Consider the following 15,050-nt stretch of genomic DNA (forward strand, 5'->3'; position numbering starts at 1 on the left):
ATCCATCTCATCTATGAGTACACATTAGGTGAATTATTGTTCTTTTTAAGATCTGATGAAAACTCTAAGATAAAAACCAGTTATCTGTTCAAATAAACCAAAATATGACTAAGACTGTGAAATCCTCAGTTTATTTATTTGACACTCCTGCAAAGGTCCAAGTGACCTCATTTAATTTTTTGAAAAAAAAATGGAACATTATTGCAATCCATAGCATGTAAAGTTTCCATATAGGAAACACTGTTTAGTGAAGAAACAGAACATTCAAGTCCCCATAGCATAAAACTCATGTTGCATGTGTTCTGTATTTGCTAAATAATATAAAAATCAGTCATTCTCATTGTATTTGTTTTACCTCTTCCAGCCTGGAACGCCAAATCCAACTGTATCATTGACTGTTGTACAACTAGATGGCTTCAGTGCTTTTGATATACCTCCACCAAAAGAATTGGCAAACAGGTAAAACAGGAAATGGTGTACATGAATGTCATCATAAAACAAACAATATGTTCTGATAAACTATTTTTTTCTTTCTCTTTGAAACAGTGAGCCAATATTAACAGCTGTGTCCTGGGCTAACAGTAATGAGGTGTCTGCTGTTTGGATGAACAGGGTGCAAAATGAAGCAGCAATAGTTGTATGCAGCACAGTGGACTTCTCTTGTAAAAATGTAAGCTGGCACCAATAATATTTAGAGCATTATATAAATTTTTTGATGTGAACATCAAATTTTTAACATATTTTCATGAATTTGCTGTGTTACTCTACATTTTTCCTCCTCCCTCATTAAAATTTAATCTACTACAGAGGTTGGCAAGAGAGATGGGAAGAAGAGTTGCATTTGGCACATAAAATAAAAGTGAGGTCAAAAATGTGCAATTAAATAATAAGTATAAAATTATCTGCATTGAGGGAAATAGAGATTTTAAAAACAGGAGACAAAGGGTACAGTAAAGTAAAGATAGTCATTCAAGCTATGCTTGAAAGGTATAAGACGAATTGGTATACAGTGAACTTAATTCAAATAACTCTTCATTTCTTGGAGGGAGAAGAAAAAAGGAGGTACATAAAAAGAATAAAAAAGGACAGAAATTCTCACTGAGGGAAGTAACTGAATGTCAGTAGTAGAAGAAAGAAAAGAAAACTCTTAAAGCTAAATAAAACTAAATAATTTCTGCATAATATGGGAACTGCAATAAACTGTTGGGTGAAAAACTGTTATTTGTGTGTGTGTGTGTGTGTGTGTGTGTGTGTGTGTGTGTGTGTAAGTGACAAGTCTGATGCAAACGCAAATTTTTACTTTTCCATATATAACAGACTTTATCACAAGTCTGATATAAAATAAAATGACTATGTTATTATCATGCACATGATTGCTACATTACGTTTGATGATTTTACATTATAAGGTTTCAATTCAATTGCTGAAGAATTAATTTACAGAGTAAAAACTGCAATCCATCAGAAATGACTTAAGGTCTTTTGAAAAAACAAGCTTTCTTCCTTTCATGATGTTGTTACGAACACGTTATACAATTACATACCTCCACGAAGAACACTTTTCTGATAGGTTGACGTTCTGGTGTAGGAGACATGGATGTTATTGCCATTTCTTGTTCCATGACTGTGCACAGAGCTGTTTTGCTAATATGCATTGAAAATTCCTAAATATTCTCTTGTAAAAAATAAATAATTTCAAATAAGTACAGGCATGGAGTGTTCAGTATCTTCCATGTTGGGAAAAGAGGGTGACATGAATATTGTTCCTTTACATTGCATATGATTCTGATAGCTTGTTTTTGGGCTTTGAATATGGCTTGACTACGAGGTGCATTCTCCCAGAATATTGTTCTATACCTAACTGCTGACTGGAAGTGTGTGTGATGTTCTTGTGTTACTGTTTCTCTGTTACAGCTTGAGTTAAGTATCCATACCATGTAACAGACTGATGACAGTTTAGCTGTAAGAACTTTAACATGTGTGTTCCATTTTAGGTCACTCTGCAGATTTATTCCTAGGAATTTCACATCATCAACCAATTTTAAACTTTCGCTATTCATTTTCAGTGAGTGGTCATCTTGTTGCTTAGGGTGGTATAAATGAAAAGTTCATGGCGGCCATTTTTTGGTGATTATGAAAAGTTTATTTTTTTCAAACCAGTGTGTTAGCTCCAGCAATGATGTATGTATAGATGTTTGAAGGTCTTTTCGGTTTAATCCTGTAATCAAAATACAGGTGACATCAGCAAATAAAGTTTTCTGTTTGGCGTGGACAGTTTCATTCAGGTCATCTATATACAAACAAAAGAGGAATGGACCTAAAGTCAACCCTTGTCACAACCATATTTTACTGTAGCTTTTTCTGATGTGAATGTTGTTGTTCTTGTAACATTTCCAGGGATTTTATCCAGTTTAAGAACAACTTTTGGTTGTTGGTTAGTAAGATATGACCTAAGCCACTCATTTGGAATACCTCTAATTTCCTTTCTTTCCAATTTATATAATAGAATAGAGTGATCTGTAATATCAAATGCTTTGGATAGGTTAAAGAAGATTCCAGTAGCCATTTCTTTTTCACCTATAGCTTTTAGGATTGCATGCAGTAATTTGAAGACTGCTGTGGTTGTGGATCTTGATTGCCTTAAAACCATGCTGATGATTTGACAGCAACGAGTTTTTGTTAATAAACTGTAGCAGTCCATTGTAAAAAAGCTTCTCAAAGATCTTTGTTGCAGTACTATTCATTAATGTAGAGTTCTGTGTTAGGTATACAGTGTGTTCATGTATATCCTGTTGGCAACTTGCAGGTGGTTTTCTTGAAGTTCAGGAGTCACCAACTCCTTTCCTACTCCTTGTACAAATACATCTTGAGGATTTATGACGAACCTGAATTCTCATATTTATTACAACAACTTAATTAATTTTCATAAATAAGATTTATTTTGTCTTTTCCTGGAGCCCATACCACCTTCTTTTGAGTTAGCTTCCATCTAGCTGAAGACCGTTTCTGTACATCAATAGACGTGTTACCTTTTGCCACAAATTCCACATGAAATATTCCTTGCCTTATATCCTACACATCTGTGGTAATACTTCTATATGGATTATGATTCACTGCCTACAGTAGGTCAGTTCACATAAAAAAGTAGCCACTCTAATTGTTCCATAAGCATAAAAAAATCTATCTTGCTCTGAACTGCATCAGTTGACCTCACAATCTCAAAATTGTGTTTGAAGATTAAGTTCACCATGTATATTATTCTCCCCAACTAACCCACAGAGTTTGCCAAACCCTCCTATCATGTTTGACATTTTAGCCAGGCCCTACACCTCCTCAGTCTATTTTCTCAGAATTTCACCGAGTGAGGTGGCGCAGTGGTTAGCACATTTGCATTCGGAAGGACGACAGTTCAATCCCGCATCCAGCAGTCCTGATTTAGGTCTTCTGTGATTTCCCTAAATCACTCCAGGCAAATGCCAGGATGGTTCCTTTGAAAGGGCATTGCCAACTTCCTTCCCCGTCCTTCCCTAATCTGATGAGGCCGATGACCTCACTGTCTTGTTGCCTCCCACACAACAACCCAACCAAACCCTCTCAGAATTTAATGGTTGTGATTGTGACATTTCCCTCAGCAATGCTTGTGTTATGCACTCTCCTATTGCTTGCTCCAACCTTATTACATCAAAAAGTATACTAACTAATTACAACCATTGTTTAGATTTGTGTGTTGGCATGACAATCATTAAGCTCTTGGTAAAGATGAATGGTGGATAGAAGGGCACATTTTAAGTTTTTATGCATTATTTTGGTACAAATCATTATATCCTTTCTGAAAATATTCATCTTTAAATTTAAACACTTTTGCATGCATTTGAACAAATCCTGGTTAAATTTTTTCCACTCTAATGTTGGTATCTTAAAAATGTAGTTTTAGAAGGATTCAACAGATTATGTAATGAAAATTAGAGTCCACTCATGTCTGGTTTGATGGAACAAAATTAAGTTTTTAGGCAGTAAATCACATGAATATGGGCAATGTGACATTTAATTAATATTTTCCTCCTCCACATAATAAATTATTTGACATGTTGTTTGACAGTTGGTATCGTTATAAAGAAGAACTGAGCAACATTTTCACCCATTTTTCTGGGTTTCATTGATGCTTTTTGGCAGACAAATAGTTGTGCCCCATTCAGCATTAACTGTCCTTTGATCCTCTAAAACAATAGTTGTGACATGCTAGTGTAAACAAACAAACAAGAAGTTTTCTCAATGAACCCTTTTTGTTGGTTTCAGTTTATCACAGAGCACCCCAAAAGTCATTGCTGTTTAGTTTCTGCCTCATAAGAATAAATCAAATATGTCTCCAGTTATAACCTTGTATTGCGTTTCCTTGTTCAAATTTTTTGAGAACTTTGTTCGTCGACTGACTTGAGCCTGTCTTTTATGCTTTCATCAAATTGTGTGGAATCTGTTAGGAACAGATCTTTTTCACAGCTAAATTTTCATGCAAAATTGAATGTACTGTATCTTCGATATGCCTAAGGATGTTTTATCTCGTAGCAAGTCCCATACACATCCTCTTCAGTAGTACCGCACACAGTGCCCGTGTTTCTATTTTGAACAAAAATTGATCTGGTTGGTCTTCACAAAATTCATCATTTCCACACTCATGACCACAAAAAAATTCTGCAAGTCAATTGTAAATAATATTTTCTGAAGACGATTAATTAACAAAAGCAATTTGTTGTTCAGGTAAGTCTGTATGAATATCATAAACAATTATCCAATGAAAACCTTTAGCTGAAATTCCATTTTTTCGCAACACTGTTTCTTTAAATTCTCACTGAAAGCAAACAACGTGGCTTCTTTCTGAGCTACAGTTGTTTTAACTATTAGAAATTTTAAAACAATCGCAGTGTAATGTCACACTAGTACCATCTAGTCTTCATTTCCAAAAACTTAAAAGAGTATCCTCCTAGAGATAAATAATCTTTAGTGTTAATGTAAATACAGTTGCAGATAATAAGCTGTAGAGCTACATCTCAGTTTTGCTACATCATGTCGGAAATTTTGATCCTTCCTAGTAGCACCAGTCTCGCAGAACTTTTCAGATAATAATCTTATGTACAGCATGTATCTGGTTCTCATGTCCACCTGGCTTCAACTTGCATAAATCCTTTTTCTACACTTCTCTCTTCCATATTTTGTGATTTCTGTTGTTTTTCTTTGGTTTTTGTCTTTTTAAGTTCACTTTTTTCTCCTTTTTACTACTGTATATTTGTCTCATGTTGTTGTTGTTGTTGTTGTTGTTGTGATCCTCAGACTGAAGACTAACTTGTTCCATGCTAGTCTAGCCTTTAAGCCTCTTTGTCTCTGCATATGTACTAGATCATATGCATTTGAACCAACCTTCTTACTGTATCCATGCCTAGGCCTCTCTATACTTTTTTTATTGAGGTGTTGGCAAGAGGTGGTGGTCATGTGTGTGTGTGTGTGTGTGTGTGTGTGTGTGAGAGAGAGAGAGAGAGAGAGAGAGAGAGAGAGAGAGGGGGAAAGAGACTGCAGTGAACGAAGGCGTTTTGGCAAAGAGCTCACATGTTTAGCAGTCTCTTTTTTGTGCCCTCTGTGTCTAAACATCTCCTCTATGTTGTGAGTCACAATTAAGCTAAAGCTTCCTTCAACTCAGACTGAATTTTAATACCACAGTGCCTTGCTAGGTATTGTTCTATTGGATACAGTTTGCTTTTGCCTTCTTCTGCTCTTCCAACTGCCTTATCCAGCTTGTTACATGCAGACCATAGATGTGGAATTTGAACCATGGTGCAACCTAAAATTTTTCACAAATACAAAGCATTAGCAGAATTGAAATAAGCAATAAGTAAATTAAAGAACCCTAAGACTGTCAAAGGACTGAATCTTGGATCTTCATATTTTTTTCTTCTTGACATTTACCCACTTACACACTGTAAGCAAACAGGTGAATATTTGACCCATACCTAAAAATTCCTCAGTTCTATTTGGTGAGCAAAGTCATGAATTGATTTGTCTGTACATATAATTGTCTTTTGTTTTTGAATAATAAAAATCTGTAAATTCAAAAGTTACGATCTCTTTCCAAATTTTGTACATGTGTTATGTACTACTTCATCTTTCTTTACAATATTTTACGTTTAGTAGTACAGTCATTCATTCATTCTCACTTCATCTGAACTGCTGCTGTGATGGAACAATGAAGTTATATTGCATTATACATATTAATAACACAATGTTTTCTTTGTTTCAGATATTAGAAATGAAAGAACCTAAAGGATGGATAGACCTTTTTGTGCCACCTAAATTTTTTGATAATGGTGATAAAATGATTATAATATTGCCACAAGAGGAAGATGAGAAAAATGGTGCCTTTCGCCACATAACTTTAGTAGACAGAAATTTTGTTCCTCCTAAAATGACAGCTCTAACTACAGGAAAATTTGTGGTAACGGAAATTCTGGCTTGGGACACAACAACAAGAACCATGTAAGATTTTTATCATTTACATTATTTGATACAAGTCATTATATTGTGTCAGGCTAAATAGCTAAATAGCAGTGAAATACAGAATGGTTCATTGATGATATAAATTATTAATTCCTTCACCACCTGACAAGTGGAGTCAGTGTTTGTGTCTCTATACAGCTATCTCATTCATTCTTGCACACACACACACACACACACACACACACACACACACACACACACAAAGTTACGTATTAATGACCTTACAGACAAAATTAATTGTTGGAAACAAGTATGTCATTTTCTTTGCTGACACCTTGTATAGCAATTTGTTGTTTTTTCATCTTAGGTCTGTTTTGTACGTATATCACTGAATAAATTAATAACTGAATAACCTGTGTTCCTGGAAACAGAGTCTACATGAATTTAATTCATCAGAGCCAATTTTCTAATCTGCCAAAGGATTAATTGGTGTCAATATCCAATATTAACAGTAACCTCAGACTTTTGCAGATGATGCAGTTATCTACAATAAAGTACTGTCTGAAGAAAGTTGCACAAATATTTAGTTGGACTCTGACAACATTTCAGTTTGGTGCAGGGACTAGTAAATTGCTTTTAATGTTCATAATTATAAAAGTGTGCATTTCACAAAATGAAAAAAAAAAATATTTTATGATTATACTATCAGTGAGTCTCAACCGGAATCAGTCAACTCATAGAAATACCTTGGTGTAACGATTTGTAGGGATATGAAATGGAATGATCACATAGGTTCAGACACAGGTAAATTGGGTGGCTTGCTTTGGTCCATTGGTTCATAGAGGAAGAAGGGCAGCATGAATGATCACAGGTGTGTTTGACTTATGGGGGAGTGTCACAAAGGTGCTGAAGAAAACGAACTGGCAAACACTCGAAGTTAAATGCAAACTATCCCAAGGAAGCCTACTTACAAAGTTTCAAGAACCAGGTTTATATGATGAATCTAGGAATACACTATAAGGTTAGACTAACTGCAGCATGCACAGAGGGGTTGAAACTATTCTTCCCACATTCCATATGTGAATGAGGCAGGAAGAAATCCTAATAACTGATACAATGGGAAGTAGCTCTGCTATGCAGGTCACATGATTTGCAGACTACGGATGTATGTGTAGATGTAAATAATTCGTGTCACCTAGAACACAAGATCAGAAATGTAATGAAAAAGAATAAGTGTAAATAAAACAAAAATTATTACAGGCCAGTTCATCAATATAAATGTCTGATCAGTACTGAAAAAAGAGATATGGTTAAAAGTGCAGTGATAGAAAACTCAAACAAACCATGTGCATCTAACAATATCTGCCAAAGAAAACGATTTCATATAGTGCTATATTGAAATAATCAGTAGAGCAGTGAAATAAGATTTTAAGGGAACTTTTCCTTTTCATCATGAGTGAAACTTAGCTGATCTCCCAGCACAAGCACAAGTAACTAGCTAAGCTATTGTGTTATATATCAGAAAGTAAGCATAAAATTGAGTTGTCTACTTTTTCTTTGTAAATTTAAACTTTAAGCCAATGTAGTTGCTGCACACAGGAACAGTGGAGACTTTCTGGCAACAAACGTACCTGAACTCTTCAATTCAGTGGCTGTAATGAAGGGCCATCACCACGAGAGTATTATGGCATCATTCATTATTAGTATTTAATAAAAATTTAAGAACAGGAGGAAGATATTTATGCTTAAGAAGTGCAGAAACAAAGTAACTGAAAATCTCCTGAGAATTACACAGAAAAATAGCAGCTCTGAGTAGTAGTTACTGGATGATTTATGGTTTAAATTCAGAAACATTGTAGAACACATGTGAGGAAGGTTCCTGACATAGAAGGTAGTAAAAGTGGGGAAAACCCATCATTGATAGGCCCCTATATCTCTAATGACGTAATTGCAAGCACTGAATCCTAATCTTCCATCCTTCCTTTTCAAAGACAATAATTTCTTTGAGGGAGGTGGGAGGGAGGAGGAGCACTTCCCCTGCTCTTTGCTGGGTACTCCCCTGAAACAAAGTTGCAAAATCCTCATTCAGCTAATTCTTCAGTATTTTTCATCAATCATTCATAAATGTAGGAGCTTTATCAAGTAAGATTAGCAAAAGAGATAGAGAAGAATCAAGATGACCTGTGAACTTCATTGTTGGTTTGAGTAATCTGTGCAAGAGTATCAAAGGTACACTCAACAAACTCCAGTGGATAAACTACAAGAAAGGCGCTCACTGTGTGTTGTGTTAAATTCTAAGGGCCCACATTCCAGAACAAGTAAAAAAAAAAAAAAAAAAAACGAACCTATATTGTCCTCTGTCTCATGTAATGACCCTGAGGCCAAAATTAGATTAATACAGACATGAGGTATCAATGATATTTCTTCCTGCACACCAGTTGCAAATGGATAAGGAAGGGGGGGGGGGGAATTTATTCAGTTACACCATTTACCCTTCTGACTTGTGGAGCACAGATATACAGGGTGTTACAAAAAGGTACAGCCAGACTTTCAGGAAACATTCCTCACACACAAATAAAGAAAAGATGTTATGTGGACATGTGTTCGGAAATGCTTAATTTCCATGTTAGAGCTCATTTTAGTTTCGTCCACCTACACTCAATGGAGCACGTTATCATGGTTTCATACGGGATACTCTACCTGTGCTGCTAGAACATGTGCCTTTACAAGTACGACACAACATGTGGTTCATGCACGATGGAGCTCCTGCACATTTCAGTCGATGTGTTTGTACGCTTCTAAACAACAGATTCGGTGACCGATGGATTGGTAGAGGCAGACCAATTCCATGGCCTCCACGCTCTCCTGACCTCAACCCTCTTGACTTTCATTTATGGGGGCATTTGAAAGCTCTTGTCTACGCAACCCTGGTACCAAATGTAGAGACTCTTCGTGCTCGTATTGTGGACGGCTGTGATACAATACGCCATTCTCCAGGGCTGCATCAGCTCAGCAGGGATTCCATGAGACGGAGGGTGGATGAATGTATCCTCGCTAATGGAGGACATTTCGAACATTTCCTGTAACAAAGTGTTTGAAGTCATGCTGGTACATTCTGTTGCTGTGTGTTTCCATTCCATGATTAATGTGATTTGAAGAAAAGTAAGAAAATGAGCTCTAACATGGAAAGTAAACGTTTCCAGACACATGTCCACATAACATATTTTCTTTCTTTGTGTGTGAGGAATGTTTCCTGAAAGTTTGGCCGTACCTTTTTGTAACACCCTGTATATGTAGATGTAGAAATGCGGAAACATTTGTTGTCACTGACTAGACTTGGATACTGATGGAGCGCAATAATCATCAAATTGTAAGTTACACTTCAGTGCCAATGAGTGCGAATCATTTCAGTTTCTTGGATTTGAAATAACTTGAAAAAGTGAAGAAGTTGGACAAGCAAGTCTCTCCTATGCTCTTTGAAGAAAGCATAACATGTCATAAAGTCTGCCTTTCTCTCAATTTTTCATTTTTGTGCAGATAACTGCCAAATAATGAGAAGCTAACAGTAAACAATAGTTACTGCCACATTGTAAATGTCCACAACTGAGTACCTATCCAAGAATATAAGGGAGACTGAAGATATACTACTGGCAATATTCTCGAAGGCTGCTGAGAGAATAATTAAAAATTATGAGTTACAAGGCCTAGTTAGATTAAAAAAAAAAAAAACAGATTTTTTTCGTGTTTTACAACAACACAAAGTACCATCTGCCAAACAACAGTAATTTAAAATCACATTGGTTACATTTTGAATGCCCAACATTTTCAACATATCATCTAACTGTCAGTGTCTTTAAATTATCTGGATAATCTTCTAGAGGGAAAAAGGACCACAAAGAAAGCAGTTGTCAAAAAGTCTTTGACCAACTCCTTCGATTCAGACACCAATAGCTACAAAAATAAAGCAGTATTACTGAATTCAAATCTTATTAGGAGTTGTGTTACATAAAAGAATGATGCCTGTTGTTCAACATCTTACTAGGAAATCTAACACTTAATGTGAAAGTACTTAAAACAGTAATAATTGCAGTATTAGCAATACAGAATAATTCACATTTGAAAGGGAGTCTTTTATATTCATTTTTGCAGCTTTTATCTGGCAAATCAAGAGGAAGATCCTGGAGTTTCACATCTGTACAGTGTCTCAGATAGCACAGAAGCAAAAGAACTGCCGAAGTGTTTATCGTGCAATGCCAAAACGAGAGATGGCAATGAATTATGCTTGTACAACAAGGCAGCATTTAGCAAGAAAAATTCATACTACATGTTAAATTGTGCTGGTCCTGACATTCCAGAAGCTAGCATTTACAGCAAGGTTTGTGTCTGAGTCTTTGAAATATTATTATTCTTTTTGAAATATCTACTTGAAAATAAACTATCTAACTGGAGCAGGCATATACAAATTAATGATATACTATACATATTCATCCACTATCTGCTGTTTTTAAATAGCTCTTAAACTATTCTATCTATGTGATTGTTAAATAATGTCACTTTATTATTCTTTTTTTTTGCTGTTTTCATTTCAGTGTTTCCATGTGCTCATAATTTGAGCAGCATCTTCACTTTTTTTTATATAAAAGAAATGAACATGTTTTAAATACATTCCCTATGACTTTAAAATATATTGTTGTCAACATACACAGTACTGATCATACAATCAAGGCTTTTATGGTCATTTGGATTAGCTCCTGGCAAATTTTCCAAGTTGTATGGCCATGGTCCTTGAAACTTTTTCGTTTCTGATGTTTCGTCCAGATCTGTGTTGGGCATCTTCAGAGGTGTTCCTGGTTCCAGTACGTCTTGCCAACTGATGTGTCAAACTTTGGATGATGTATTGTAAATATTGCGGGAAATGCATTTCATAGAAGCTTACTCAGGACTGGCAGAGGTAATTCTCCTCAAAGAAAAAACTTAACTGTTGTACTGTCATCTGTCAAAGATAAAATTTATCTATCAATTCTATAGAATTACTATCCATGTATCACTAGTTTCATGGCTTCTACTTTCTGTTAAAATTATCCTCATGTTTATATATTTTGATGGCTTCTCTGTATAGCCATGGATAATAGTATGTCATTGAAGATAAAATTGTTATTTCGGAAAACTTCACTTTATTATTTCCCTGATGAAGAGCAGCTGATTTCTCTACTTTCCCAAGTTGGTGAAGACTTTTGTGTTCCTTCACCCATATATTCATGCTTTCCTTGATAGTTCCAGTGTAGACCTTACCACAAGTGCATAGAATTTTATGTACTCCACTTGCCAGCAGAGGAGGGCATTTATCCTTTATGGATCTGAGTGCTTCCCAGAACCCATGAAACATAGTAATACGTGGACAACAGCTCTACAGATTTGTTACATAAGTTTTATCTTTGACAGATGAGAGTTTGATAGATTAGTTTTATCTCTGACAATGATTATCTTGGCCAATCACAGGTAAACTTCTATCATACCCCTTTTTCACAGTACTTATGTTGCTCTCTGTTGTCTGACCTGTCAGTCAGTAAGACCCAGTGGAACCAGGAGCAACTATGAAGATGTGCAGCGCAGCTCTGGACAAAATTTCAGGAATGAAAAGGTTTCCTGGACCACAACCATAAGACCCGTAAGATCCATCAGCGGCTAATACACAGTAATATCAACAAAAAACATTGTCTATTTGATGCACAGCCAAGGCACCCTGCTAGAATGTATTTAGGAAGAGGATGATTGAAATGTCAATAAAGAAAAGACATATTTTTATTTTTTGTAAATTTGTTGTTTCAGCCCATTCAAAGTTTTCATCTACACTATATTTAATTTTTTGGGTCTCAAACAATATTAGCAGTGATAGTAGTAACAATTCATCAAACAAAATTACAAATAGAATTTATATTTGTGCTATGTAAAACAGATATTCTTATTAGTGCCTACTTTTGGAGTGTACGTCTAACCACAAAATGCTGAAAAAATAAGTTATTTTCACCCAAATTCTTCCAAGTATGTGACCATTTCATGATGTTAACTACTTCAACCTTTTGGTCACTGGTGGTCTCAATCAGTGGACTAAAGCTTATATTGAAAACTGTCTATAAACTTGTTGGAAAATACATCCATTTATTTAACTTTAAAAAATAATTTCTAATATACTCAATGAAACCACTCATTATCAGAATTATTTGTTGGGCTAAATAATCATTTACCGAGTAAAAACATTGTTCAAGTAGAAATTTTTTATATTCTACCTTCAGTCTGTTTTCATCTTCTAACTTTCTGATGTAGGCTGGCAGTATCTTGCAGAGTTTTGTACCCATATGGCTCACACGCCTTTGTGTGTGTGTTCCTTTTGTTTGCTGAGTATGGAGTGCTGTGCTATTTCGAGCATTGTAGTTATGCAAGTTGGCATTTGTCTGAAAATCTGCAAGGTGGGCTCTAACATATAAAACACATTTGTATATATATAAGGAAGGCATTGTTAGAACTTTAAGCCTGTTGAATAAGGGTTTGAATTGCGTCTGTGGATGACTGTGTGCTATTATTCAGATAGCCCTCTTCTGTAACAGAAAGATTTGTTTTAGACAGCAAGTGATGGAACCCCAAAATATTATTCCGTATGTTGCAAGAGACTGAAAATAGCCAAAATATGCCATCCTGGCACCCTCTGCAGTACAAAAATTTGCAATAAACTTAAGAGCAAAACAAACTGAGTTAAGTTCTGCATAAGTTTCATTACATGATCATTAAAATTAAGATTTTCATCTACATGAATCCCCAGCAATTTTGTTGATGCCACTCTGTCTGTGGCCTTGCCACCCAACAACAGATCAAAATTTACATTTTGACACATTTTCCCAAACTGCATATAATTTGTTTTATTTGTATTTAATGTCAACCAGTTTGCACTGAACCAAGTGTGGACATTCTTAATTACTTGATCAGTAGTTGTTTGCAGCATTTGCTTTGGTGCGCCTATTATCACACTAGTGTCATCTGCGAATAGTATGGCCTTTGCTACTCCATCTGAGGTGTGAAAGCCATTTATGTAGACAAGGAACAATAAGGGACCTAGAATACTGCCTTGCGGCACTCTTATTTCCACATTTTTGCATCTGACACTAAATTTATTTTGTGGTTGGAGTAGTCCTACAATCCGTATTCTGTTTTGTAGGTATGATTCAAACTGCTTTTTCTCTGTCCCATGAATGCTTCCAGTTTTTCTAAAAGAATGCCATGATTGACAGTATCAAATGCTTTGGAGAGATCTAAATTTATTCCTAATAAGCTGTTGTCTTTTTCTAGATTTTTGATTATTTTTTCAGTGTAGCACATAAAAGGGTGTATGTCAACTTTGAAGCCTACTGCAATCAAAAAGTCAACATACATTTTTGGTTAATATTTTGAGATGTTGTAATGAAAGAACAAAATTCATTAATCTTCATCCTTAGTGAATAGTTTTATATGCCTTTCAAACTAGCAAAAGGTGCTGTTACATAGCTGAGGACTGATCATTGCACAATACCCATACAATGAAGAAAACAGCTATAAGTCTTGTCTAGCTGGGCTGTTATTTTTCAAGCTACAAGTTCATCCTCACTCACCTTGTTTCTTGTTTCGTAATCTTCTGGGAACATTACAGTAACGAAATCAAATTTCAGAACATGTAATACATTGTATCCCATTTTAATAATATACCTACACCCTGACACACAATATGTCATTTGCCCATATGTGAATGAATGCAATATCCACAAAGAAGGGTGGTGCTATGTTTAAGACACTGGATTCACATTTGGGAGGATGATGGTTCAAATCATTGTTCAGCCCTCCAAATTTAACTTTTCTATAGTTTTCCTAAATTGCTGGCAAATACCAAGATGTTACCTTTGAAAAGGACATGGCCAATTTTCTTTGCTACTCATCTCCACTCTGAGTCTGTGCTCCACTTGTAACGGCCTAGTTGTTGACAATATATTAGCCCTAACCCTCCTTCCATCCTTCTTCTTTTCCTTCAAACTTCTCATAATCTTCTAAATGTAGTAAAGCTATATGAACCTTATACATGCTGCCAGCATGTTAAAATAAAGACACAGTTATGTAGATCATAAATTATTTACATAAATGTCTTTTATATGTCTCGGGCATTAAACAGCAACATATAAACTATCATGGGATCAAGAAACAAACTGGTATCCACTACAATATCACATGATTCAGTGAATTAAACATTATGCCAGTTCAGTCAAATTAATTCTATATATTATATTATAATATATCAGTGAATTAATCACATGTGAACTCTCTGACATTTGTTATCTTTGCTGCTGAAATAATTTAAGTTCAACGCGTTTCCTTTTTAGCTTCTTTTAACAAACATTCTTGCGTGCATTTGTAGAGAACAAAAAGTTGATTCTGTACATTCTAAAGCTAATGCAATTATTTATGTGGATAAAGTAGAAGCCCACATAATTGGTTACCCTATCTAAGAACTTTCATGCCTGTCCACAAATGGCAATTTTGACAAACAGC

At 35.4% G+C, this 15,050-nt stretch overlaps 1 protein-coding gene across 3 annotated transcripts in view; it reads left to right on the top strand.

Annotated features, from left to right (window-relative positions):
• The window catches only part of LOC126262391 (venom dipeptidyl peptidase 4-like), a 605,446-nt gene that overhangs the window by 560,669 nt on the left and 29,727 nt on the right, over positions 1–15,050 (top strand). For all 3 annotated transcript variants that reach the window (XM_049959000.1, XM_049958999.1, XM_049959001.1), the window contains exons 8-11: positions 365–459; positions 547–670; positions 6,286–6,521; positions 10,632–10,857. In XM_049959000.1, the coding sequence (XP_049814957.1) occupies positions 365–459; positions 547–670; positions 6,286–6,521; positions 10,632–10,857 (681 nt within the window). The remainder of the gene's footprint in view (positions 1–364; positions 460–546; positions 671–6,285; positions 6,522–10,631; positions 10,858–15,050) is intronic.

Source organism: Schistocerca nitens, chromosome 6 (genome assembly GCF_023898315.1).
Source record: "Schistocerca nitens isolate TAMUIC-IGC-003100 chromosome 6, iqSchNite1.1, whole genome shotgun sequence".
In the NCBI taxonomy this organism is placed as follows: Eukaryota; Metazoa; Arthropoda; class Insecta; order Orthoptera; family Acrididae; genus Schistocerca; species Schistocerca nitens.